This window comes from Magallana gigas, chromosome 10 (assembly GCF_963853765.1).
Source record: "Magallana gigas chromosome 10, xbMagGiga1.1, whole genome shotgun sequence".
Classification (NCBI taxonomy): domain Eukaryota; kingdom Metazoa; phylum Mollusca; class Bivalvia; order Ostreida; family Ostreidae; genus Magallana; species Magallana gigas.
The window spans coordinates 9,824,116-9,851,890 of NC_088862.1; the positions used below are offsets into that span (position 1 = coordinate 9,824,116).

The 27,775-nt window shown below is 31.3% G+C and overlaps 1 protein-coding gene across 1 annotated transcript; it reads left to right on the forward strand.

Annotated features, from left to right (window-relative positions):
• Positions 1 to 452: 452 nt before the first annotated feature.
• LOC105330263 (uncharacterized) lies at positions 453 to 27,211 on the forward strand. The gene is made up of 22 exons (XM_066074214.1): positions 453 to 611; positions 5,148 to 5,213; positions 7,539 to 7,630; positions 7,927 to 8,037; positions 9,797 to 9,898; positions 10,803 to 11,093; positions 11,388 to 11,517; positions 11,964 to 12,144; positions 13,195 to 13,838; positions 14,147 to 14,419; positions 15,186 to 15,306; positions 15,616 to 15,829; positions 16,043 to 16,309; positions 17,062 to 17,121; positions 17,817 to 17,971; positions 20,301 to 20,493; positions 21,113 to 21,232; positions 21,659 to 21,813; positions 23,242 to 23,355; positions 23,905 to 24,019; positions 24,533 to 24,626; positions 26,143 to 27,211. Exons 1-22 carry the CDS (start codon positions 523 to 525, stop codon positions 26,279 to 26,281), a joined length of 3,726 nt encoding a protein of 1,241 aa, XP_065930286.1. The 5' UTR covers positions 453 to 522; the 3' UTR covers positions 26,282 to 27,211.
• Positions 27,212 to 27,775: the final 564 nt, after the last annotated feature.

Below are 27,775 nucleotides of genomic sequence, written 5' to 3' on the forward strand. Positions count from 1 at the left end.
CATTTTAAAAGTGATCAAAACCACTCTGAATGGTATTTTTTCTACAGGATGTAAAAAAAAAAGGATCAAGAAATTACGCAAATATACAATCCTAACTAAATATATAGTTTAATATTTTTTAAAACAAAAGACTTAAAGATGCATTTTAATAAATCAGCGACCTTTTTTAGGCTTGTTTTAATAAAATATCATATCTCTTTGATTTTCGGTTGGTCAATAGAATCAACACGGAGTATTTTAATCCGTAGCTTAGTTGCATAATTCACTGAAAATATTCATACAATTTAACAAGATTTGATGCACAAACTAACAAATTACATAATAAAAATCTCACAGTCTCGATGAATCACCACTTTTCAAATATTTAAATCAGTTTACAAAAAATCTCTCATTGTCTCACAAAACACTGTGAACAGCTGCTCACCAAGGCCTAACAAAACGGAAACATGACATGAGTTCATATAAAATAACAAACTTCCTCCTCTTGTGTTGTAGACACTCGTCAGATAAGGACGAGGAGTGATGGAGACACCATACAAGCTTTTCGTGTTGGTATCTGTGTACCTTGTTTATGATGGGTTGTATCCAGTGTCTGCACAGACTGGCCCCAAGTAAGACATTTTTCTGAAATTTTTTTATAGTTAGGTAAAGAAAAAGTTACATCAACCGACGCTTTTGTATTATGTAGTAGTGTTGTAAAATTAACAGCAATGGTGTTTGCTGTAGAAACTAAAAATGTAAATTCAGGCCAAATATCGTTTGACAATTATAAGAATAAATGCTTGTGTGAGTTTGATTGATTAATTTCATAAATATACATCGTAATCTATGCTTTAGAGGAGAAAGGTTCTCATATTCTATGTTATTGTTCTCTAAAGTAAACTCATTACTGGTTTTTTAATGTGAACAAACTCATAAAATAATTAAAATAAGGTAATAAGGTTCATCAATAAAATAATTATTTAATGAATATCACAATACTTGTTTTGTGGTAAAATCCCCAATATATCTGCAAGGATTCACTCATACTGTTAACTTGCATTTTTCTTTTACGAACAAACAACAGGTGAAAGTTTCACTTAGATTAATAATATATTGCTCCTAGGTAATGTCTAAATATATAAATGATGTAATATCATTGATTACACGGTTAGTTGGGGTGTAATATTGTGAATTTAAAGTAAGTGACAAAGAAGCAAATACCGTGCTGATTATGAATACAGTAAAACACGCTTAAAACGAAAACGTTTACAGTCAGATCAAGAATTATTTTACAATATACACCATAGAATAGCATTGAAATCACATACATGTACCATAGCATTTGAATATCATTGCATATCATTAGATTCTTATTTGTCATAGTATATAATTGCATAGCATTTAAACTTACCGACTCGTTTTTTTTGTGATTCTATTTTAAAGAATATATGTTTTCATTGCAGATTACTGGTAAACTTTAGGTTCTTTAAAAATATCATACTTCTTTAGTACAAATTACTGTATAATGAATTGACGCCTATAGTGAAATGATTTTCATTCCACCTAGGGTTTTTCACATATTGTGAAGCAAACGGATATCAAGAATTACACACGAGAATTAAAATGTCAAAATGGGTTTATTATATTTCAATGAGAGCTATATTTAATTTCATAAAAGTTGGTTGTGCAATCGTTTCTTATTAAAATGACATTTCTTTCTGAAGTATAAAAACAGAATATTGTAAAAAAGAAAATAATAAACATTCAGCAAAATTAACAGTTCTAATGTTAGCTCTACTGACTTATATTTTTTATTTGGAACTTCATCCTCAAACAAACGTGTTCACACTTGTCCGGGGATTAACATGGACTATATCGAAACTGATTAAAAACATCCCCTTGCTAGTGAAGGAACTGCTATCATTTTTTTTTCAATCGAGGATTGGTTTTCCCTTTAGTTTGAACACTAGCTCGTGCAAATTATTCACTTAACAACACGCTTACATTTGTCGTTCTACATGTTGGGTTTTCCCAACAACTGTTATAACACTTTTGATCTCCTCTAGTTGGGTGATGTTCATGTAGATTTTTTGTAGCCTAAAATTTACTGTATCTTTCTACATACTTTCAACTTTCTGAATTAACCTCCTATATCCCAATTTTTGAAAAGGGAAAAAAATTATATAAAAAAACTGTCATCTAAAACGCCTCGATAGATATTCTCCTATCAAATTCTCATCTATAAAATTTCAGTTCTTAAGAAAAAAAAATAAGTTGTGTCATTGTCTTGCATATTGTATGTGTTTTTCAAGTAGTCTTAGCGTAACAATAAGTGTAGGGAATCTAGATACTCAACGATCACTTAACAATTAAAATCTAAACAATACTTTAGAATGAATCTCCAACACGAGACGAGATGAAGTGGAATTCATGGACAAAAGTATCCATTTAATTATACTTCCCTTTAGTTCAACATATACATGTCAATTTAAATAGTGTGTAGTTCACCTCTTAGCAATGAGAAAATGTGTCTGAGAAGTAAATATTTTATATTTTTAGGCATCTAATTAACTTATGTGTATGTCTATTCTCTTGAATTATCAAAAATAAAAAGAAAACAAAAAAACACAACAAATGATAAATATGTAACAAATAATAGAACGTTGCATTGAACAGGAAAATAAAGTTAAATATAAGTGGGGTCTTAACATTCAAACTGACAGATTTATCGAGAATTTATAAATTCCATTAAAAACACCAGTATGTCTATCATACTTTCAATGATATATATCCTTACAAAATGCAGGTTTTTTTTTGTTAAATCCTAGATTCTGATACAGAAAAAATAAATAAATAAACAGAACCAAAAAAACCCAAAACAAGTCATTTTTTAAAGAACTTTAAAACATTCTTAATGAATCAAAAAAGAACTGTGAATATTTTACTTGCATGGCAATATCACCTCATGTTAGAAAATGAATGTGATAAACATCATTTATAGCTTAGTCTAGTTTGATGAAAAGTGTAATAATGAATTAAAAAGAAAACAACTTACATTTACAATCACACTACATGTACCTTTTCCAAACACAACGTTTTACATATTCATTGATAAAGAATTATTTTTTGTTGTCAAAAAAGGGAAAGCTACATATATTATAATTTAAATTTGGTGATTGCTTTGGAACAAACATATACTAATATGTCTTTTATCGCTATTTGTTAAACGGAAAACAATGAAGCAAAAATCAGGCCCTCTGTATATATTGTTAGCATTAAATAAAGCTTTGCAGAATTCTCCTGATATTAAAACGTAGTGTATTGATCAAAATCAGACCTTCTGTATATATTGCTAGCATTAAATAAAGCTTGGCAGAATTCTCCTGATATTAAAACGTAGTGTGTTGATCAAAATCAATAAAGACGAAGATATCCTTGTATATCCCCATACTCTTCCCCTAATTTGAAATAAATGCAATTTTTGTGTTTTTTAACAATTTGCAATGGATTTGACATATTTCTAATAAGGCAAGAAACTAAATCAAGATATTGAACAATCATTGTTAAACAGCACAATCTATACATTATGCATAATGTTAAGATTTTTGAGTTCGTACAATGATTACAAACGTTTGTTCACATTAATTTACTTAATTGTTATCCCAAAAATATATGATGCAATATTACATTTATAGCATAACTATCATGTATATTGAAGAAGAATATAATATTATGAAATAAATAGCACTGTATATTAAATTATTTATGCCCTGTGAATTTTCGCCCTTCTACCCTTGCGAACGGTTTTGAACTCACCAAGACACAGCTATAAAGAGATAATAATTCTTTCTTATAACACAGTTTAAAAAAACTGAATTTTGCTCAATCTTAAGGTGGAACACACCTTGAAAAGGTTACTCAAATTAATAGTAAATTGTTTGATTATGAAAGATATAATGATAAATAAACTATACAAATATGTATAATAAATACATTTGCAGTTGGAGGATAAAACATGAATATCTAAAAAAAATTCAATGCAGTATGTAACAACAAAACCGCCTGCGTGATTCGAACCCCGGATGTACGGATCACTAGACCGACACTTTATCCACTTAGCTATGGAGTAGGTTACATATTACTGTCGATGAAATTCTTTTGATAAAACGAAATGTGTTTTCAATCAGAGGTCGGCCATTCTTTGATGGTGTGTTATTCCACCTTAAAGGGACGTGGTCACGATTTTGGTCAAAAATTATTTTACCGATTTCAATGTTTACAATGTTTTATCAAGGCATTTTTGATAGGTAACGAAAATTTGAGTATCATTTGTTGAGTTTTAAGCGAGTTACAAAGCTTACCATTCTTTGCTATGTAAACAAAATTTTTGTTTACATTTTGAATGTTAAACTAAAAATTCCAGTTTTAGACCTAAAATGAATGTGTTAAATGTTAGGAGCTGTTTATTTATGCTTTAAATGAAAAAAAAAAAATAGCCAAATCTGCTTAGAAAAGATTTTTTACTGGTATATTGAACCTATATAAACAAAAAAAGGCACGAACCTTGTTTACAAGACTAAGAATTGTGAGCTTTTGTATCTTGCTTCTAACATTACGATTGACTTTCAAACTTCACTTGATCATTAGAAATGTTATCCTAAATCATTATAAATAATAAAAATATTAAAATTGAATTTGACCATAATCGTGACCATGCCCCTTTAAATTTTCCTGATGGCAACGAGACCAAAGGGGGAGAAAATAAAATTTCCCTTTATACAGTATTTCCTGCACTCGCTTAATATACATATACATGTAAGAGTCAACTTGTCATAAAATGTCGTTTAGTTTTTTTCACTTTCAATTTGTAAATGTACATGTGAATATTATATTACTTCCTTGTTGCACTGTATATGTATACTCAACAGTCTAGAAGAAAGAATCACAATTCAGAGGAATATATGCACAGGATGAACCTCTGCCATTCAGTCAACTGAATGGTCTGGAAAGGTGACTGAATGGCATAGCTATGTCATTCAGTCACCTTTTAGTTACTAATCAGTCACATTTCAGTTGAATGGCAGAGATTCATCCTGTGATGGTCATGGAATTTTTAGTTTGTTGACCACCCATCATCCTTAACCAATTTAAATGATTTTTTTCAGTGTCTGCTATAGACAAGAGACTTACTACACCAGGGCGAAAGTGTGTGCCTACAGGACCTGGCAAAGGTTAGACTGTTATATTTTACTGTAAAATCAATATAATTCGCGGTGGCTCAATATGCGTGGTATTGACGGATAGCCCTCACCCAAGAACATCATCGACGGAATCTGATTATAACAGATTTAGTCAAGATTTAGTTTTCCTACTGAAGCTGAAAACCGCCGCATCCACGAAATAACATCCCTACGAAATAGTAAAAAAAAAAACCCCAAACACACCACAACCCACGAACATGGTTCCCAGTAAATTAAATGATTTCACAGTATAGTAAATAGCATTTATATGTATATCTTACAGAAATTTTATATTTTGTACCGCCATAAGTTTGCACAATTTGATGTATCAGGAGTGTATGTGATTGATGTAAAGGTATCAATTAAGGAATAAAGAATCATTCTTTGAGTATTCTGAGGTGATAATTTCGGTCGGGCGTGATTTAATTGAAATTGAAGGGCTTTATGATAGATTTGATCACGCCCCGACCGAAATTACCACCTCATAATATTCAAAGAATGATTTCTTATTACTTTTTTTTTTTATATAATTTTGAGCCATTGCATGTTTGGATATTCAAACAGCATATAGCACACCCCACTGACGCCCAAATTATACGTCTTTTGAAGTTAAGGATTATACAGTACAAAATCGATACATAGTGTTATCAAAGAGGCAAAGGCACTGGAAAATGTAAATATCATCATATAACCTTTATTAATTTTTGTATTTATTTAAACGCAAGAATATCCCCGAAAACCTCACAGCTTTGAAGAAATTCATGAAATGTTCATCTTGATTGTTTGAAACAGTATTGCCTGCAATTTTCATGTCGGATATTTCTTTGTGAAGTTGTAATTTACTATGAAATGACAAACTATGATAAACCAACCTCTGTGAATCATATTTATTATCATTATTTTAAGGCTCCACTCGAAGCAAAGGTACACTATTGTCGTCCTATACGAAAATAGGTTTGATATACATTCCTCAGTAAAGAAATTTTTATTCTGATAAAGTGAAGGAGATAACATTTTATTTTAATCTAATTTATTCTAAAGGTTTGATTTACATGCAAAATATATTAGCACCCAAATAACTTTCATAAAAAAAAAATGCAGCTTTTGATAATTTTTTTTAAGCAATTGTATGTGCACATCGCGTAAAATGTATAGTCGGTTTAAGTTATCTTTCACAACATACACCATTGCATAGCATAACATTGATATCTTATAGAATATAATTGGAATCTCATACCATAGCATACAAATGCAATCTCATAGAACCCCATTCGTCATATCATACCATAGCATATCCATACAACATTATTTTAACTCGGTTTTTAAATGTTTTTATTTGAAAAAATAAATGTTTACATAATAGATTTGTGGTAAACTTTAGCTTCTTATTATTATACTTCGAAACGTGTGGAAGTCTTCTGTGTATGGAGGCGTTTTTGTTCAAATCTCATAATAACCATACCATAGCATAGCATACCATATCATAAAGCCCTTTATTTTAATTTCTCATAGCTTAGCATACAAATCTCATAACATAGCATACAAATCTCATAGCAGAGCCACAAATCTCATAGAATAGCATACAAATCTCATAGTTTATCATTAAAATAGCATAGCCTACAATTGTTAAAGATATGCATAAAATGACTGTAGCAAGAAGATCTTTAAGAAATACAAGAAAATCAAAGAAATCTTTAATTTCGCTGCATTTAAATTGGGTTTCACTATGTCATTACAAAAAATAAGGTTTTAAGAAAACGAAAACAAAGTGCAGCCACTACTGCTAATGATTTCGGTTGTCAAATATTTTGTTCAATTTTAGAAACAATGCAATTTCTTTTATGGCCTAATACTGTCAACGATATGCCTTAGATAATTTTTATAAACAAGTACATGCGCGTTACGCTGGCCGTGATAATTTTTAGAGTATTTTGATCTCAAAGAAAAAAGCTCTATTCAAAGATGTAGGAAAATGTTTATTTTTAAAGCTAAACTATTTGAATTATTTCTTCACTTAATATTAGTTTATGACCAAATATACCATTTATGAAAGATTCAGATCTAATAGTTAATGTGTTGACCCCCTGCCTCCTAAAGAGAGCTTGCTGTTTGAATTACAACACATAACATATGCTTATGATTTTGTTTTCAGTTGTTGTACCGTTATATCTTAAAACTATTACATTTATGACCTAATGCTATTAACTTTATGCCTTACATCATTACTATAAATAAATGACATGTACATGACAGTATGCTTAAACGTATTATGCTGTATAAACTACAACATATATCATATGTCTATGTTTTTTTCAGTTGTTGTTACTACAAATATGTCACGAAATGCAATTTTCGGACCATAAGTTATTGTTGTTCAGGCTATACCGATGTAGACGGGAGATGTGAACGTAAGCATTTGTTATTTGTAAATTTTCCCTTAGTATTAATCGATGAATTAGTCAACTTGACAGGGAGCAATACATACACAGTTAACACTAAATCAATTTTAAAATTTACAACAACATCATTTCCCTTTTTTGTTATACATTTTAGTCTTTATATAAACATTCAATATTATAAAGACCCACACAATTGTATGTGTGTGTGAGTTTAAATACAGTTCACAGTATATGGATATTGTAGAATTTTTTTTCTTCAAAAGTATATGTATGTATTTGCTACAATTTATTCACGTATTTTTCAGCCGTATGTTTTGGGATGACAGGCAGACAAGGTTGCAGCAATGTTGGTAACTGTGTGGGACCAGACACCTGTAGCTGTGACTCTGGTTATAGAGGACCCCAGTGTAACAACAGTAAATATCCTGACAGACAGAAAGAAACATAGATAATTTAATAAATAGAATATATATATATAGATAATTAGATAGATATATAGATAGATAGATAGATAGATAGATAGATAGATAGATAGATAGATAGATAGATAGATAGATAGATAGATACACAGACAGACAGATATATAGATAAATAGACAGACAGATGGATATTTACCTAGATAGATAGATAGATAGATAGATAGATAGATAGATAGATAGATAGATAGATAGATAGATAGATCGATCGATCGATCGATCGATCGATCGATCGACAGACAGACAAACAGACAGACAGATAGATAGATAATTAGATGAAAGATAGATAGACATATTGATAAACAGATAGAGAAAGATAAATAGATAGTTTCACAAATATAGAGAAAGTGAGGCAGAGATGCATGATTAATTGATTGATGAATAAATAGATAACTAGACAACAGTAACTATCTTAACAGATAGATAGATATATAGATAGATATATACTAAGTAGATAGACAGACAGACAGATAGATAGAGAGATAGATAGAAATATAGATACACAAATATAAAGAAAGAGAGGCAGAGATAAATGGTTGAAAATAGATTATTAGATAGTTAAATGAATAGATATAGAAAAAAAGAAATTCATGGGGGTAGAAAGTGCCAATATCAGTATAATAATGTTATCTAAAATAATTTAGTATTTTTTGAACAAGTGATCAAATTTTGAGTTAAAAACATCAAACGTCTTACATGTACATAGTATTTGATAATGAAGTGCTAGGAGGATTGAAAATTTTACATGATGTGTTAACGTCGTTCATCAATTTTCGTTGAATTTTAAATTCGTGGATTTTGTTGTTCGGTTGATCATTAAAATTAAAGGTTCATTAAAGTGCAATATCTAATAACACATTGTATTGATAGGATAAATGTTCATGTATTTTCGTATTAATAAAACTGTAATATTAAACCGAATTCACGAAAGTTAATGTCCATGAATATAACTGACTTCTTAGTATGTTGCTTAATGTAATAGAATGTAAAAAATTTCCTTCAGTGATAAAGCTTGTTGAATGTATTAAAATGACATTACAATTTACATGACGTTTTAGGTTATAAAGTGAATTGAGTTATTTAAATCAAACAAATGAAAAGAAAAAAAAAATTGTAAAATTAGATTTGTCTACACTCTATATCTGAATGGAATTCTTTGTTCAGATACAACGGTTTTCATAGTTTCGTGATTATCAACGTGTATTGATCCGGTGAAAACATTAGTTTCAAGGATACGTTAAACTGATGCTACTGATTCTGTATATACAATATATTTTACAAATATTGACTGGGGTTGAGAGCAACATTTTTATATTAGCCCCCGAGGGACGAAATATTGACCGCTAAGCGATTAATAAGAATAGAGGGAATATTCCCTAGATAGTATTCCTAGCCGGTCAATATTAAAAAAAATATTGACTGGTCAAGTGTTTTCGGACGAGCTTATATTACAAGTATTGACTATTTGTCTATATAGAGTTATGTAGTTAGAATATACTACTGAATAAAAAAAATATTGAATTTTGCAATTTAATGAACATTTCATTTCTTAGAATCACTCGACGACGAAATCCCCCCCAACCCCCCCCCCCCCCCCCCCAAAAAAAAAAATATTCAACGAATAAGGATGAATACCAATTATATCTCAGAGCAGGAAATTCAATAATTTGATTGATTAAATGTGATTTTTTTTTATCAGAGATAGCTTGTTCAGAAACAAAACCATGTTACCCAGGCAACTGTCCAAGTGTAGACAACTGTCAGTGTTCGGAGGGTTTTGGAAGTCCAAACTGCACGACGAGTAAGTAAACATAAGTACATCACTGCTGTACTTGTAGTCTAAGTAAACATAAGTACATCACCGCTGTACCTGTATTTTAAACATCAAATCCATTTAATGAAGTCAATTGTTGTCTTTGCAAATGATGAAAAAGACATAACACAAAAGTGCTAAAAACGAAACTTTGGGTTGCTTGCATATTTTTTTCAATATGTCTTAGCTTTCTTAAAAAACACACATGCTCACATTCAGTAGAAAAGAAAACTGAATTCGTAAAGAAGTACATACGTTGTAGCTGTGGCATATGCCAACTGTCCACAGTTCCCATTTTTATTCCATAACTAAACGTGAAAATCTAAAGAACAGAGTTTATTGTGATTGAAACGGTTTTGTTTTCAGGTTGAATCTCATTTCTATTTTTAAAATGAAAAAGCATATGTTGATTGTTGAAAGATGAGATAAAAAAGGCAGTGGTATCAAAAGAATATATAGGAAAAATCGTAGAAAATAATTAACTAAACAATAAGCTACATTTAAGGAGTTTTTAAACAAGGTTTTATAAGGAAACTATTAAATGAAGGCTTATACTTTTTTAACACAACGTCACAAGATGTAGATTTAAATGATATGTTAAACTGTTTGCAATGACTGTTTTAGATAGGTATCATCCTTGCGGTTATTATCAGGCATAGGAACCGCAGATCCGTCTTGGTTCATATGATATCATTTTTATGAAACTCATTTTTTTTTAATCCGAAATTGCATACTTTCGTCTATACGACTAAACCAAATCTTATATATGGTGCTACTGTTCCTAATCAAGTAATATTTTGCTGATTTGAGGTGAACAGAGCCACTTTGAAATTTTGTTCTTTGTTAAGAGCTCGCGTTTTGTAATTAATGAATTGTCCTTGAACTATTTTAGTCTTGGCCTCGCCAATAATCACATTGGCTTCAGCAGTGCTGGCTTATAACCACCCAATGAAAAGGATGGATATTTATAACTACACTACTGACGCCACGACTGAAAGTGGTAACGCAACTGGTGATAGCGCTTCCATCTGGGCTAATTTCGGTCAATTCAATAAAATCAGAGGAACTGTGTCCGCAGCATTTGGCATGGAGTCTAAACTATCTGCGCTACCTAGCTATGTCACCAGCTCCAAGATTGGAGTGGCTGTAGCAACAATGGAATGGCAATTGGAGAAACTCATAGGTATATGATTGTGTTATCAGTGGCCCTTATTTGTATTTATCTGAAGTATATCTATTGATTAATTCTAGCTGTTTGATCAACAACCGGTTAAATGTGACATTTTGAACTTTTAGTTTTTGCTGTGACAAATCTTGTACAGATTTGACATTGTTACGACCAAGCTTAACTCTTAAACTTAGTCAAATCTTACATTTAACACTTGACAATATATCAAAACAAACAAGTTTTTGAAACTCTCATTTGCTTATTATTTCATGTGCTTTGAGTTTTACTGTGTTTCGTGTCTTTTTTCAGACAATGTACTTACTAGACAGGGAGGAGACTCTAGCACATGTAGTGAGGTTTCGACAAACAACCCAGGAAACATCTTACAGGAATGTCAGATAGAGTTCAGCTACGTTCTGGCCATCGACAGTGGAGATGTGTAAATAATAATATGTTTCTATAAAACAGGCGGTAAAATGTCAGGTTTAACAGATTCAACAGCTCGCTGACATCAAGAACAAATGAGTTCTTTACAGTTCTATGTTCACATCTAATGGAATAGTGTTTACTTTGAAAACGATGGATATTTAGTAACATTAATAACAAGTCATATTTAGTGAAATTTCAGTCAGCTGAAAGTGACCTTTACAGTCACAAATATTTAAAGTTTCTTACATATAAATGGAGTGATATTAAATTCATATTGATAAATTTGTCTCAAATAAGAAGTATTTTCTTGAGCTACATATAATTAAAGAGAGCATTATGATTTAGATTCTTTCTTTTATTAAAAAACTGTCAAAAACATTATCTTTGCACAAGATGTTTTCATAGATATACTGGAGATTTTCTTAATATTAAATACTTACATTATTTTGTTCACAGATTCAAATTGACATTTCAAGTTGAGAATGGTGGGTTTGAATATCTGAGAGGAAATATCCGTCTACCATTCAGACAACAGAGCTATACGGCTTCGCGGTCTTCCGTTACTTACAGAATAGATCTGGACAAACCTACAGTAAACACCAACACAGCCTTCATTGTCGATGAACCGTTCACAAGAGTAAGATTTTTTTAATATCTCATTTTGTTTCTTTTACATGTGAATAGAATATGAACGAATCATTTATGAAAACTAGTGTAAAGATCAAGATTCCACAATCCTCGTTTTACATAATTTAATTGTTGAAAGGGGAGAGAGAGAGAGAGAGAGAGAGAGAGAGAGAGAGAGAGAGAGAGAGAGAGAGAGAGTTGATTTTAATCAACTCTCCTATGCACTTACACGGGCAAAGCAAAAGTCAAACAGTGTTTGGACCTAAGCACAAATCAATACCGCTGACAACACTTAGTTTGAAAATTATCAATAAATTCGATGCTATGTATTCTGAAGCATTGTTTTTCAAGAAAACTTATTTATAAATACAATTAAAATAGTAAGATTTAAAATTGTACAAACAGTTCAGATATTTTTTAAAGTCGTATGTACTACTACGCTATAGTTCAATGTAGTCTCGTTCAACCAAACGCCTGGCTGTCTCCGTTAATATCCGACAAAACTGCTTGTCGGAGATAAACAGAGACAGCCGAACTTTTGGTTGAACAAGACAAGAGTTTAATCTTGCCTGAATCCATACAATTTCTGAGAAATCATATTTTTACTGATACTACTTGCCATGCAAAATCACATATTGTTGATTTTGAATAAATGATAATCAATAAAATCAACTCCCGTCAGTACTTCAGAACTTTGATTATTCTAGGATCTGACAATTATACGACTATTTAGAATCTTGTCTCTTATAAAGCACTTTGCTTAAAACAACACCTGTCTTTGATTTTGCTTACATGAATTTCATTTTTTTCCGCAAAAGAATGAACCGCAATTTTTTCAAAAAGCACAAATTTGTGTTATTATTAAGAAGATTGAATAAGGTAATACATGAAAATCATCATGGTTTAAACTTCACATAAATATCTGATGAAAACTTAGGCTTGATTGGTTTTCGATAATTGTGTTTTTAATAATGCAATGCATTAAAACTATCCCCCTCTTTTTTTTTTTTTTATAATAAACCAAAACAAATCATCTGAACATGAAACAATCAAATTACAGACCAAGATTGTTACCCGTTGGTCGGGGTGGACTGACCCTCTAGCAGGAATGGAGTCGTACAACTGGGAAATATTTGAACTTCAAAACAAGAGTGGAACTCAGCGATATGCAAAAAGGAGCAAAGTAGATTGTATAAATCCACAGCTAGGACCCGAATGCAACCAATTCCTAGATCCCATATTCAGTCAAAAGTTTAATCACATTGGTGGGGAATTGTCAATGCCCTACAAACCAACAAATCCGGGTGTTTTTGCCATGATATTAGAGGCTTCAGACAGAGCCAATAATTCAGACTACGTCTCTCGATACGTAGTATACGATCCAAGTTCAACGATAGAGATACAAACGGGGGATGATGACATTAAAGCGCTGTCTGGGTCCAAACACGCAAGCTTTAAATGGCAAGTCTTATCCTCCTCTTCGCAGAGTGGCCTTAATTTAGAATTCTCCTGGAGAGGTCATTTCATCAATCGTTTACATCATGAGGGTGGATTCCTTAATGACATTGAGGACTATTCTCCTCAATTACAGGACGTTAATACAGGCGACAATAAATTCCCCAAAACTGTCAACGTGAAATATAACGTCGTTGGTGAAAAAGGTCTGACTGGGAGATTGATTCCGAATGAACTCGGAATAACAAAGTTAGTTACGAATCTTGAAATTTTTAATCTATGGGTTTTACCGCCCCATTCTCTATCTTAAAATACAATTGCATGCATTATTTTCACACACAAGTTAATATGTGCATTAATGAAAAAGAAATCTTTTTTGCATTATTTAATCATTGCATAACTCAAGTTATTTTTTTTTATCTTTTAAAACGTAAACAATAACTAGGTGTCAAATAAATTTCTAGTACATTATAATTATAGTATGAATGAGAATCCTATATAAAACTAATATAAGCATGCTAATTGCCATATTTAAAAACATGCCTATAAAAATTTAGATTTCAAACTTATCTTGATGAAACTGGACAGCAGAATGTTGACATCAACACGGGAGTTAGCTGGGTAGACCAAAATATTAAAACCAGTGCTTTCTTTCCATTGGCGAAAACTGTTTCAGAGGGTGACTTTGTCACGTTGTGGGTAAAGGCCGAAGACAAGATTGGAAACGTTAAACTTTCTTCTCTTCCTCTCGGATTTGACTCCAGTAAGCCATCCATTTATAACCCGAGTTTTATGCAGGATATGGGAACCAAATATATATACGGGAGCAAGTGCGTATGACATAGATTTCTTTTCTTCTAGAAAATAGAGTTTACATATGTTAAAATAGTTGACATCAGCTGATCTTTATGTCAACTAAACAATTTTTACACCTATTTATTTTTAATTGAACGTATGTAAAGCATTCTTCGATTAGCTTGTTAATTGATACATTTATTATTATTTATAAAACGTAAGTATTTCTACCTGACAGATAATAATAATTGCTATTAACATTCATTTTATATCTCCCTTTATGTTTGCAGTGGACATCTGTGACGTTCAGTATTCAGAAACACATATTAGATATGATCACGGCATGTGAGCACATGTAAATGTCAGCACGTGTTTTAAATAAATAGATTAGTGTTAGATTTAATAAAGCGTTTAAACCTACTTAGCGAATTTGAAAAAAGATGAGTAATATTTATCCAATCTCAAAAAATTTTCTCCGCAAAATTTCTGGCACTACTTTTACCCACGGAAGCGCTATAAATAGATTGTTTAGTGGCGGTATTAAATTTGTCTACACACTATTGTGTTACAGGATAGCGATTTTATTGCTATATATGACCTTTGAATGTTGTCATACATGTAGTTACAATGTTTAGAAGTATTTTTAAATTTTTAACCTTCAGTAAAAACGACTAGATTAGGAAACACTTCACTGGCATTTTGTCATTACCCTGAGCACAAATATGGTAAAAACTGCACACATGACAACGGTAATTGATTAGAGTGTGGCTGTTTTATAATGTTACTGATTGAATTTCTTAGATTATGGTTTAAAACTGCGGATAAACATAGCGGCATATCTCAAATCTCTTTCAACATCATTAACAAATCAAATAACACCATAGCAGCAAACGGCAGTGTTCCAGTAAACACATCGAACGTGGTAAGTATGTTAACTTGTCTCTCGCAGCTCTTTCATCAAAGTACTGAAACTACTCAAGGTAGCATAATTCTATAAAAAAAAAATATGGCCCGTTGGCAAATTTTAAAACATTGCTTTTTTAGTCCCAGTGAAACGTATGAAATTGGATAGTTATATCGATCATAGTCATTTATTAGATAGTTCTAATATTTTAAGTCACTTAAATTTGTCAAAAAACTGACATATTTCGTACTCATTTATAGGAATGGTATTTACCTGAAAACTTTTCTTTTAATAAAACTAATTATTATCAACAATTTGCTTTTTCAGGAAAGAGGATTTCCGGATGAACGCTATCAAGTTCGGGATACGTTTTATTTTTACCAACACGAGTTAGAAATTAACAATTGCTGGTTTAGGGTCCCGAAATCAAGGCAAGCTACCGATCGCTTTGAAGTGGAAATTATTGCATACAACGGTGCCATGCTTCAGTCTCGACAAGCAATTGACGTCAATTTGAACAGTTTTAAAGGAATTGGTCAATGTAAGAGGCATTCATTATTTTCATCTTCAAGTGAAATGATTGAAATGAAACGTTTCCAAGTTAAGATCAATCTCTTTTAAACAGTTAGAATTTAACATTGTGACATTTTTTTTTGTACAAGAGTAATTATGCCATTGTGTATTGCATACACCGTAACAAATATTCAACTATATTAACTCATTTGCAACGAACATTTTTATTCCATGCGAGAAGATCAAGCTGTGAAGGACGTAAATCTTCTACAAAACACAGGGAACGGCGTCCGTTTTAGCTTTAATTTGACCGAATCATGCTACAAACGACAGAACATTATACTGAAATACAACGATGGCCAGGATCACGAGAAGTTGATAAATCCCTCCGCGGACAAGTACGACCTTCTTGGTCTTCAGCCCCTCACCGCTTACAACGTCAGCTTTGTAGTTGAATACGACGAAGGGGACATAAGTGATCCATTTTATTACTCTTTCAGGACCGGAGGTAAGTAACAATATTTAAGGAACGAGTCTTTTCTGGTTTACGATTTTGTTGAATAAAATTGATTAATTGTTTATTAAACAGAAAAATAAAAGGAAATTAAAATGGTATATTTTTCTTTCCTTTTTACCATCACACAACTTGACAAAGAAATGGTAATAAATGTTTGGAATCTTACAAGGACTATATTTTTGGCAGAATATTGGAGTAGGAAAATATCGCATGTTTTGCAATTCAGAAATGCGGGCTAAGTTATATCGATTTTAGTTTCAATATTTATTGCCATTTAATAGTATAAACTGATAGACATTCTGATATTCTATCATTTCATTGAAGAATAGAATCTTCATCATATCTTAAAGATATGTCAAGATAACTGGAAATTATTTTTATCATCCTTTAAGTTGAGAAAAAAGGTAGTGACCTTGACCTGACCTTAATGCGAAAACAAGAAGGTCAAATTTTATTAAACTGATAGAATCATTTGGTTATATGATTTGTTTGACTGTGTCAAAATTTCATGAATTTCTTGTGATAAGGAGTCTGTTTGATAACGAGAAGACTCCTTCCTGAAAGACATCTCACTATTGTACTTTGTGTACTTTTTGATATACTAAAAAGTGTATTTCCATTCATTCCTGGTAATTGCTAAAATGACGTAATTGCCCTGCATGAAAAAGACAAATACAAAATTGAACTCTTCAATCATATAATAAGTATTGTCTGTTTTAATTTTTTTTTACTTTTGTTTAAAGCTGCTGAAAGGCAAGTTAGCGAAAATTTGACAACAGGTGGAATAGCTGGAATTGTTGTAGGTAAGAAAGACTCTAAAAATAAATAATTAAAAGCAAAATAAAATTTGAAGGATGCAAAAAATTAAGTTAAAAGAGACTAAGTCATTGTCAAAAATAAGTAATCTTAAAGAAAATTAATTAATGACAACTGCATGTAGACATTAATCTATTGATTCTATTGACGATAACATTGATTTAGATTTAGCTCTACAGAACAAATACATACGATATTTACAATGTACGTAATGATACGTGTACCTGTGCTTTATTAAAACAGGTACTAGTTATTTCATTTTTGTGTAGTTTAAATACATTTGAAGGGTTTGAATTACCGTGCTCTAAATTTTCTTAGGGATGGAATTACCGTAATTAAGGTCTGACCAAAGATTTAACTAGTTTTTTGTATTGTGTCCTGGAATGTTTTTGTTAGTTGACATTTCCTTCCAGGCTTGAAGCTGATTTCTCACGTTATTTTTTGTTTATCAAATAGAGTGCGAGTTCATTTGCATAAGCTGAATTTTTGATACATTACTTACTTTCTCTTCCTATGATTAAATTTTACTGTAATCCTTGAAAAACGGTTTACGATAAATAGTTATTCAAGTAGCAATTTGTAACTTGATTTCACATTGTTATATAAATGAGCCCAACGTTTGTTTATTTTCAAATGCATAGTTATATGACTGGTTCTAACAAGTTGTTTATCATTGTTTAAGCCATATGTCTATTGCTGTTGTTTGCTGTCTTCATTTTGGTGATGTGGAGAACTGGTCGTCTCCGTAAGGTGGAAGCTGTCGTTGCTCCAATCAGAAACACGATCAGACGTCGCAGGGACGGTAACACTGGAGCTATTGGTTACAAACAATATACGGTAAAATCTTACTTTAATCGGTTAGAAACAGTATGAGGTAAACTCTAAGTTAAATCAGTTACAAATAGTATACGGTAAACTCTAAGTGAAATCGGTTAAAAACAGTATACGATGATCTTTAAATTAAAACGGTTACAAACAATATACGGTAAACTCTAAGTTAAATCGGTTACAATAAGTATACGGCAATCTTTAAGTTTAAAATGCTACTATTAGTATACGGTAAACTCTGACTTAAATCGGTTTCAAACAGTATACTGTAAACTCTAAGTTAAAACGGTTACAAGCAATATATGGTAAACTCTAAGTTTAATCGGTTACAAACAGTATTCGGTAAACTCTACGTTAAATCGGTTACAGTAAGTATACGGTAAACTCTACGTTAAATCGGTTACAATAAGTATACGGTAAACTCTAAGTTGAAACGGTTACAGACAATATACGCTGATGGTTGGTCAACAAATTATCCATCAGATTTACTTTAAAATGTTTTTACACAGATTGGTTTTAGCAAAGAAAAATTCGAAGTATTACAGATTGTTAACCTTGAATACTTCACCACATATTTATACAGTGATCTTCATTTGAATACCATAACGGCTAACAATAATCCAGCCCTTTTTAATGTATATCATGTCAAATTTGCGAGATGTACATTCTGTGAGATACGCGTAAACAAAGAAGTTCATAGATGATAACCAATATTTTTTTAAAGATCCTTTAAATAAAGTTAAATTGTTACGGTAAGCTTTTTTAATGTTTAAATCTTCACTTTTGCAGAAATATGACTTTAATAACTAAGTTTCAGTAACTCAAGTTAGTTCTCCTCAAGTCCTTTGAATACATGTTATTTAAGGTCTTCCGTTTCCAACGGAAGACCTTATTGTTATTGCTTTTTTTAAACAATATTCAATCATAAAAGTTTCGTTATCTGGCCCCAATAAGGAGATTAGGGGTCGGCCCCTAAAACGTCCTATCCCAGATAGCTCAAAAACAGCAAAGATTTCCTTAACACTTGTTGAACAAAATATGTTTAATATTAAAAGACCTTTCGTTTGATGCCAAGAAAAAGGGGCTGGCTTTTCAATTTAGGAGCCAAAAGGTCTCTAAAGTCTTTCTTTCATAGCACTTTTGTAATATGATTAAGGAGCAAAAACGTTCATCTTTCACTAATAAAACTATACATTATAAATGTTTTATTATGCATTACGTAATTAGGGGTTTTAAGGGGCCAAATGTCCAAACCTTCGATCGAATATATCTAAAAAAGGACAAATATTTTGAAAAGCAAAATAGAATAAAAGATGCTTAGAATGATGTTTTAAACAATATTCAATCATAAAAGTTTCGTTATCTGGCCAAAATAAGGAGATTAGGGGTCGGCCCCTAAAACGTCCTATCCCAGATAGCTCAAAGACGGCAAAGAATTTCTAAACACTTGTTGAACAAAATATGTTTAATATCAAAAGACCTTCCATATGATGCCAAGAAAAAGGGACTGACCCTTCAATTTAGGGGCCAAAAGGTCTCTAAAGTCTTTCTTCGATAGCACTTTACTGAGAAATATTTTGAAAAGCAATATTGAATAATAAATGCTTAGAATGATGCGCTTGTCCATACTCAACCATCGAGATTTTGTCATATGGCGCCAATAGGGAGATAAGGGGTCAACCCTTAAAACGGTTTTGTACAAAATAGCGCAATAACGGCAAAAAATTTCTAAACACTTGTTGAGCAAAATATGTTTAATATCAAAAGACCTATCTTTTTATTTTTAGGGGCCAATAAAGGCTCTGAAGTCTTGCTTTTATAGCACCTTACTGAAAAATATTTCGTTATATGTTTAGGAAGCAATAATGTTCATCTCACATTTATTAAACAATATGTTATAATTATTTTATCATGTGTTCCGTATTTAGGGGTTTTTAAGGGGTTTTAAGAGGCCAGAAGTACAGAACTTTGATAACATAGCTCAAACAGAACAAATATTTGAAAAAGCATCATTTTGGAAATCAATATAGAATAAAATGCTGAGAATGATGTTCCTAACACAATTCAACCATCGTTTTTTTTTGTTGTTACCCCTATAAGGAGATAAAGGTCAAATATCAAAGTCAAGGTCATACATGTATAACCTTCAAAAAATTGCACGGAAGACCCCTTCGTTGCTCGCAACGAGATCGTGTCTAGTTTATTGACTATTTTGAATTTATTGTATATATTTTCACATTTAAATATGTTTGACCAAAAGAGACAATTTTTGGATTACAACTTAACATACAGTTTTCCTTTTGCTGAATATTATCTATAATATAATATTTTTTAACAGACGGGAGGTTATGATCAGGATGAAATCTATATGTACGGAGAATATGCGTATGAAAAAGAACCTGATTGGCATTTCCGAATGGAAGATGTCACTCTGGACATATTGCTGAAGACAGGAAGATTTGCGATGATTTACAAAGCTACTCTAAACAAGCATGGAAAACCTAAAGAATGCGTAGCAAAAACACTTAGAGGTTTGTACAGAAAACCTGCATGAAAGTTTTATTTTTGTTTTTTGTTTGTGATCCCAGCATAAGGGTATGAAAAAATGGGAAAGATATGTTGGCATAATTTTTGTATCTTACCAAAGAATGCCACCAGGTTTTTTTTCGTCTAAAAGGGCAATCCATCCGGAATCAAAGAAACATCTTCTTGTAGATAATGAAGTCGAATAAGAATAAAGAAAAGACAATTTTTCTTATTCTTTTTAGAATTATTTGCAAAAATATTATCATTTAAACTTATGATAATAAATATTATCACTATTTATGTCGTTTAATTGTCTAACTCTTGATGAAAATCCCTCATCATAAGAACAATAATCTATAAGTTTAAAAAATTCGACAATTTGTCTTTTTTGATTAAAAAAATGTGAGATTCATATTTACATGTATTAATTAGTCCAGTTTTTTTTTTTATAACTAATAGTCAATATATTCATCTTACGTACACATGAAGATGGATGTAGCGTTTTGATTAACATTTGGTTGGTAACAATTTTGGTTACATTCCCCTTTAAGTTATAGTGCATATGCTTACCGTTTAAATAAGAGTGTTCTTTACTTACATAAGATGGTTTTTCGTCCCTTCTAGATGGATACTCAGATGAAGACAAGGTATTGATGAAAGCTAAAATTAACTTTTTTGGAGCAAAGGTTGGAGAGCATCCTTGTGTTTTAGGATTCTTTGGAGCAGTGGTAGCTGAACAATCAAGTGAGTGAAAAGATCTTTAAAGAAATACGTACAAATACGCCACATGGAGAGAGAGAGAGAGAGAGAGAGAGAGAGAGAGAGAGAGAGAGAGAGAAAGCGAGAGAGAGATTCCTTTTTTAATCAACTTTTATTTAAACGAAATCATTACACAAAAAAGTAAAAAGGTTATTTGATTTTATGTTAGAATAGGTCTTCTAAAATATTTTCAATTGACTCAAAATTAGCAAATTGATTGTACTTCGCGGTGATTTTAAGTATAAACTATCATTGGATATTTGACAATAAATCTTCAGAACAAGATAATAGATATTGTGCTTGCATGTACAGGTACATTGAATACTATGAATTAAAGAGTTAAAGGGAGTTTATTAAGAGGAAAGTTCAGATAACTTTGTTGACGTGACCATTTGATATTCAACTTTTTAGTGGGGCCGATAATGTTGCTGGAGTACTGTGAGAACGGAACGCTCAAGGATTGGCTAACTGATCACCAAAGAGCAGTGTCAGATGACGTCATAGAAAATTTATACCGATTTTCTTACGACATTACAAGAGGGATGGTTTATTTAGCAAGCAAAGATGTATGTTTCATTAGAATGTTTTTTAATACCGAGCGCAGCGAGAGGCGGGCGAAGCCCGCCTCGCGAAGCGAGGATTAATGGTAACACGTATATATAAGAAAATCAGTGAAAAATGAAAGTTGAATCAGGGGTACTAAGGCCAAAAAAAATTTCTTCCAGCCCTGGGCGCCGCCATATTGGCAGCCATTTTGTTTTCAAAAAGTTAGTTCGATCATTGATTGACTGGTACTTATCGATACTTATTGCCCCTAAACTCGATTAAAAAAGTTCCAGTGTTTCAATAGAAAGTAATTTGAATTAAAAGAAATTAAAGGAAACCAGATAAGTTTCAATAGTGCTTCAATCAAGAAACACGACTTGTTCTATGTATGTCTTATCAAATTATCAGATGGAAAATAAAAACATTTACACCACAGAACTGATCTTTTAGATACTGAAAAAAGTATTCAATTTTATTACAGCGGCATTCACATGAATTAAATTGATGAACAATGAAAGAAGAAATAAAAAAAAAAAAACTCGGAATCACGTAACTCTCTTCGGCTTCCGACGACAAAACTTGAACGATTTACGTCTGAAATATGACGTCATAATGTAGACTGAGCACGCGACGTTTAGTTTAATTAACTTTGACGAATGGTATGAGTAGGCAAACATGCAGGCGGATCCTACTGTGTGCGTTTCAAATAAATTTTGTTCTACAAAAAACAAACTGTACTGTGTTAAATCTGCGCTCGGTCCAACGGTCACACCGTTTACATATTATATATGCATTAGAAAATAAATGAAATGACAATTTAATTCACCTTTAATATCTAAAGACGTAAAACAATAAAAAAAATGAGAGGTCAATGAAACAAACCCTAAAACTCATATTCTTGAGCACTGAATTATTTTGATTTTGACTTTTTTATTCTTAAAAATTTTGGTTACGCATTTACAAATAAATGAGAGCGACGATAAAAATCAAGAGGGCTAGATATTTAATGGTAATTTTAGAACAAATCAATCTCCGTAAAAAAGAGCTCTGTATAAATAAAAAGCAAATTATTCTAATTTAAATGCTAAGCTCTTTGGATTTTTTCTTTAGAAAATTACAATGGCGTGCGACCAGTTCTCGCCGAGTACCATTTCTCGCCAGTACATTGTGACGTCATTTTTGTCTATAATTTTATGTGTTGATAAAATGACGTCACCATGAACTGGCGACAAATGATACTCAGCGAGAACTGGTCGCACGCCAGTAGTTCTCGGCTAAACAATCATATCATATTAAAAAATGAGTAAGTTAATTTTAAGGTTAATTCATTCCAAAACAGTTCATTTGTAGCAACCTAATTCATTCAGAATCATGATATTCATGAATTTTATATAACACGTGTAAGAAAGAGATATTTTTAAAATCTAATGACTCCTTATATCGTCAAGATTATCCACATGAGACTTGCAACCAGAAACGTATTTCTGAACAAGAGCTTGAGTGCGAAAATAGCAGGATTTGGTCCTAGACAAGGTGATGATGAAGATGAGTCAGGCAAAAAGGTCAGTGAATCAGATGGGATGTTTGTGGTCAATTAAGACTGAATTGATCTACTTTAGACAAAGAACTCTGTATATGGAAATAGTAATATACTTAAATCTAAAAGCTAGAATTAATGGAGTCTTAAGTAATTGCTTACACATGACAGCAAACATTTGACCAAATAATATCATAAACTTTAAAGTAACTCTTTTTTAACTTGAAGGATCTACCTAGCCTCCTTCATTGCCAAAAAAAAAACCTTATAAAAACTCGTAAAATTATACTCTTAAAAAAAAAACCCCAATTCTAAAAACTATTGACAAGAAACCTTGAAAACAACTTGCATTCGTAAACAAATTCAGGTCATAACATGCTTTGAAAGTAAAATTTAAAGAGAGATGTATCATACATTTCACAAAAATTAAATTCTGCATTGATACTGACATTTAATTTATGAAAGATTTGTATATAATAAACTTAAATAATCTTATATTTGAAATATAATGTAATTGATGTCAACATTGATTGTTTCATAAAAACATATATAATTTGAAAATTATATTTTACAGGAAAGAATCCCCGTAAAATGGATGGCCCCTGAATGCTTGAACAAAACTGGAACTGCCTCTGAGAAGAGTGATGTTTGGTCATATGGAATAACCATCTGGGAAATCTTCTCCATAGGTCAGATGAGAATTTAATCAAATTTGATTCACTGTAGAAAAAGAAAATATTCATGTTGGAGTTACAGTGTAGGTCTATCGAATGCTTAAAATTGCACATAGCAATAATCAAAACTATATCAAAATAAGGTTCTCCCCTCTTTGTTTTCCTTTGAATAGTGTTTGATGATATTATGTTGTAAGACACAATACTGTGGATTTTTTGTAAAGTATTGAACAAGTTTGTAATATGATATAAGAGAGTTGTACACCTTACACCACGTATGTTAATATACATGTAATCTTTTGTAATCTATTGATCTATTGATCTGTAAACAAGTTCGTACATGTATAATATATATGCAGTCTTTTGTAATACATGTATATTTATCTGCAACCAGGCTTGCATAATACACATGTAGTCTTTTATAATCTATTTACATGTAATTAGTCTTTTATAATATACACGCTGTCTTTTGTGCGTATCTGATGTTAAAATACATCATTTTAGTGATAATTTTGCATTTTATTTTAGGTGCAACACCTTACGAAGATGTAAGAAGCAGAGATCTTCCGAAATGGATCAAACAAGGAAACCGTCTGAGTAAACCTGAATATACCGACGACTTGTAAGTTATTTTCAACAAAGCCGTTATTTTTTTTTTTTTGCATTATGGTCAAAATGGATACATGTTCGATATTATACCGTTATTGTCTGGATTTCAGGGCGACATATAAATTGCTTGATCTGAAGGTGAAAATTTTGCCTGAGGCTACAGGCCTAAGGCAATATTTTTACCTTCAGGTCCAACATTTCATATGTTGACTGAGTCCCAGTCAATAACTGTTTTGTTATGTCCTTAACTTAAATGATATGCACTAAACAGCATGTGACGCAATCTTTCGTATCATATCAAACGACAGCTTTGCACTAAATTTGGACTATTTACGTTCTGTCGATTTTAAACGAAAATTGATTGGACGTGACTGACGTAGTGGCCAAACAATTTCGATTTTGACTGATAGACCGGTCAACATCGATATTGTCTGACCGGTTGAAAAAAACATTCGTACTATAAGATTTTTAATTAGTAAGAATTATAAACACGAATATTCATATAAGAAATGAGTTCAATGTCTATCCAAGTTATACGAGTATAACCTGGGTCAGGGAAGTTTGCGCTTTATAATCCGCGGATTAGAAAAGAAGCGTGAATTGCTCCAATTTAGGTTATACATTCATAGCTTGGTAAGACATTGAGTTCATTCCTTATAATTTAATTTTCTGTAATTTTCTTTACAAATTGGGATCGTTCAATTTAAAAGAATGATACTAATCTGTTTATAATTCAAACGTAACTCCAAGCGGTTTAGTACGTTTTTGACGCTGGTGCACTGTGAAGTGTCTTCTGACGTTAACCAAGTTATCCAAATTAACTAAATTTTTCTATCCAATCAAATGTCGCGTTACAACTAGAATTAAATTTCTCATGCGAAAACGGGGCTATTAATGTGACACAACAATGTGAGATTTTAAACATTGTATCACAACTAATCCGATCTAAAACGTAAGCAATCATTATCTGCTCTAAGGAAATGATAAATCAAGCAATCTGCAAGTCAATAAGATTTATTCACATAACTTAAAATAACTGACAAATTTTTCTTTGAAAAAGAGTGATAGATAACTCAAAATGTTTTTCCTTCGAAAATGAGATATAAACCGAAAGTGAAATGTCTAAATATTTAAATGAAAAAGTTAATTTATTTTCTTTTTCAACTATTTAAATGTTTAAAATGATTTGCAACTTTGTTTCCAAGTTTACACCAAAAGGTTTCACTACTCAACATTTGTAATGGTGGTTAATTCAATTATGTAAATCATGAATGGATTAGAGCATACCATAAATAGAATGGAATTTCCATTTTTAATTTTTGTAACTAGACAAGATTTGACCTGACAATGATTTAAGATTTTGAAAATTCATAGAAAGATTTCGACTTTATGCCTTGCAGAAATAGACATATTGTTACTAATTGATTCACAATCTAATTCAAATTTTATAAAAAAAAAAAAATAAAGTTTGTACAAACATTTATATTTTGAACCTGTCTTATTTTTTGTACTTTTTTTCTTTATAAAAGACACTATGAAATTATGAAAAAGTGCTGGAACTTGAAGCCATCTGGGCGACCATCATTTGCGGAAATCAACAAAGAAATTGAGTCTCTGTTTCGTCAATCATCCGGGGATTTGTATTATTATGATTCCTCACAGAAATAGAACATCGCGGGGTTATCATATCTACATGGAAACTGTTATTCTTCTGCTACATATATTTGATTATCAGACGAAATTTTCCGAATATTTAAAGAAATGTAAGAGAGCCTGAGGTTGTCATATTTACATGAAGACTGTTATAACTACGAAACCTCACAAAGCAGATCTTTTGATAAGATTTGTGTTTTATGAGATTTGATTACAAATGAAGATATTTGTCACCGCAGCAATTTGTTTGATTATCTAATATGTATGCACGTTTCTAGCATAACAGTTTATTCAGTAATTTTTTTGTTTTTTGGCTAAATAATATTATATCTATAATTTTGTATTTTTAATGGCCGCAATACTTCATGATAATTATTAAAATTCATTTAAAAAAAAAATACAATTAATAATTATGAATTATTTTTTTAATTTGGTCTTGTAATTTTAAAGTAAATCTACATGTCAGGTTTTAATTTTAAATGAACTTAAATTCTTATCTGAATTCAATAAGGAAAGGTTTGGTTATTTTTTTTTTTGCATTATTATGGTTAGGCAAATGACAACTATGCATTTGTATGATGTGAACACCAAAAACATTTGTTAATCTTTGAACTTTTGTTTAACACTTCTGTATCATTTTTATAAGGTTAATGTTGTCAAATGTGTATATTCGTGTTAATCTTTGAAAGTGTATTTTTTTACTCTATCATAGCGTTTGTCATTTTTCTGATACTTGCTTCTGAGTTGCTTATTCAGGAATAGTTTTTAAAACAATATAATTCATGTATAAAAGTACATGTAGCATATGATCATACATGTAAGTGTGCTTTACTTTGTAAGTACTTGCATTCCTATAAATGCATTGTGTTGTACACACATGTTAAAATTACTGTATTAAATAAAAACTTTTCATGGCTTTCCCTGCAATAAAAAAAATGGAATAAATTTTTTTCTGAATTTAAAGGATATAATTATAAAAAGTCAAAAGAACCTAACGCTCCTCAGCGTGCTCGGTAAAGTAAGCAAAAACAATAAAGCTATAGTTCAATCCATAAACAGATGCTATAAAGCTATTGCGCATAAAATGTTGCGCGCACGGTTTTTAACATTTTAAACTTATTATGGAATGCATTCTGTAAATATTTGTATACCCAAAAAAAGCCTTAGTAATATTACTACTGATTCACTGCTTTACTTTCCTCGGACGTTTACCCAGACACCCTAACTGACCTGTGGGAATCAGAAGTCGTCATTTTACCTGTTAACAAGCACACCGTTTTACTTTACGAGGCTGGTAATGGTGTTTAATGTTAACCATAGTTTATTGTGAATATATGTACACAATAAAACATGATTATGCAAAAATTCTGAAATAAGTAAACACTTCTATTAATCCTTTCCTTAGATGAAATTCACAAACTTTAAATAATCACAGTCATTTCAGGCATATCTTTCACAATTTTATGCTATGCTATGGTATGCGATTTTAATGATATAGTATGAGATTTC

Bases quoted from the DNA above. Each gene is read 5' to 3' on its own strand.
- LOC105330263 (XM_066074214.1), top strand. From the start codon at position 523: ATGGAGACACCATACAAGCTTTTCGTGTTGGTATCTGTGTACCTTGTT. The intron at 8,038-9,796 runs GTAAATATCCTG...TTTTTTTATCAG, and splicing joins AGGACCCCAGTGTAACAACA to AGATAGCTTGTTCAGAAACA. The intron at 17,122-17,816 runs GTAAGAAAGACT...TCATTGTTTAAG, and splicing joins AATAGCTGGAATTGTTGTAG to CCATATGTCTATTGCTGTTG.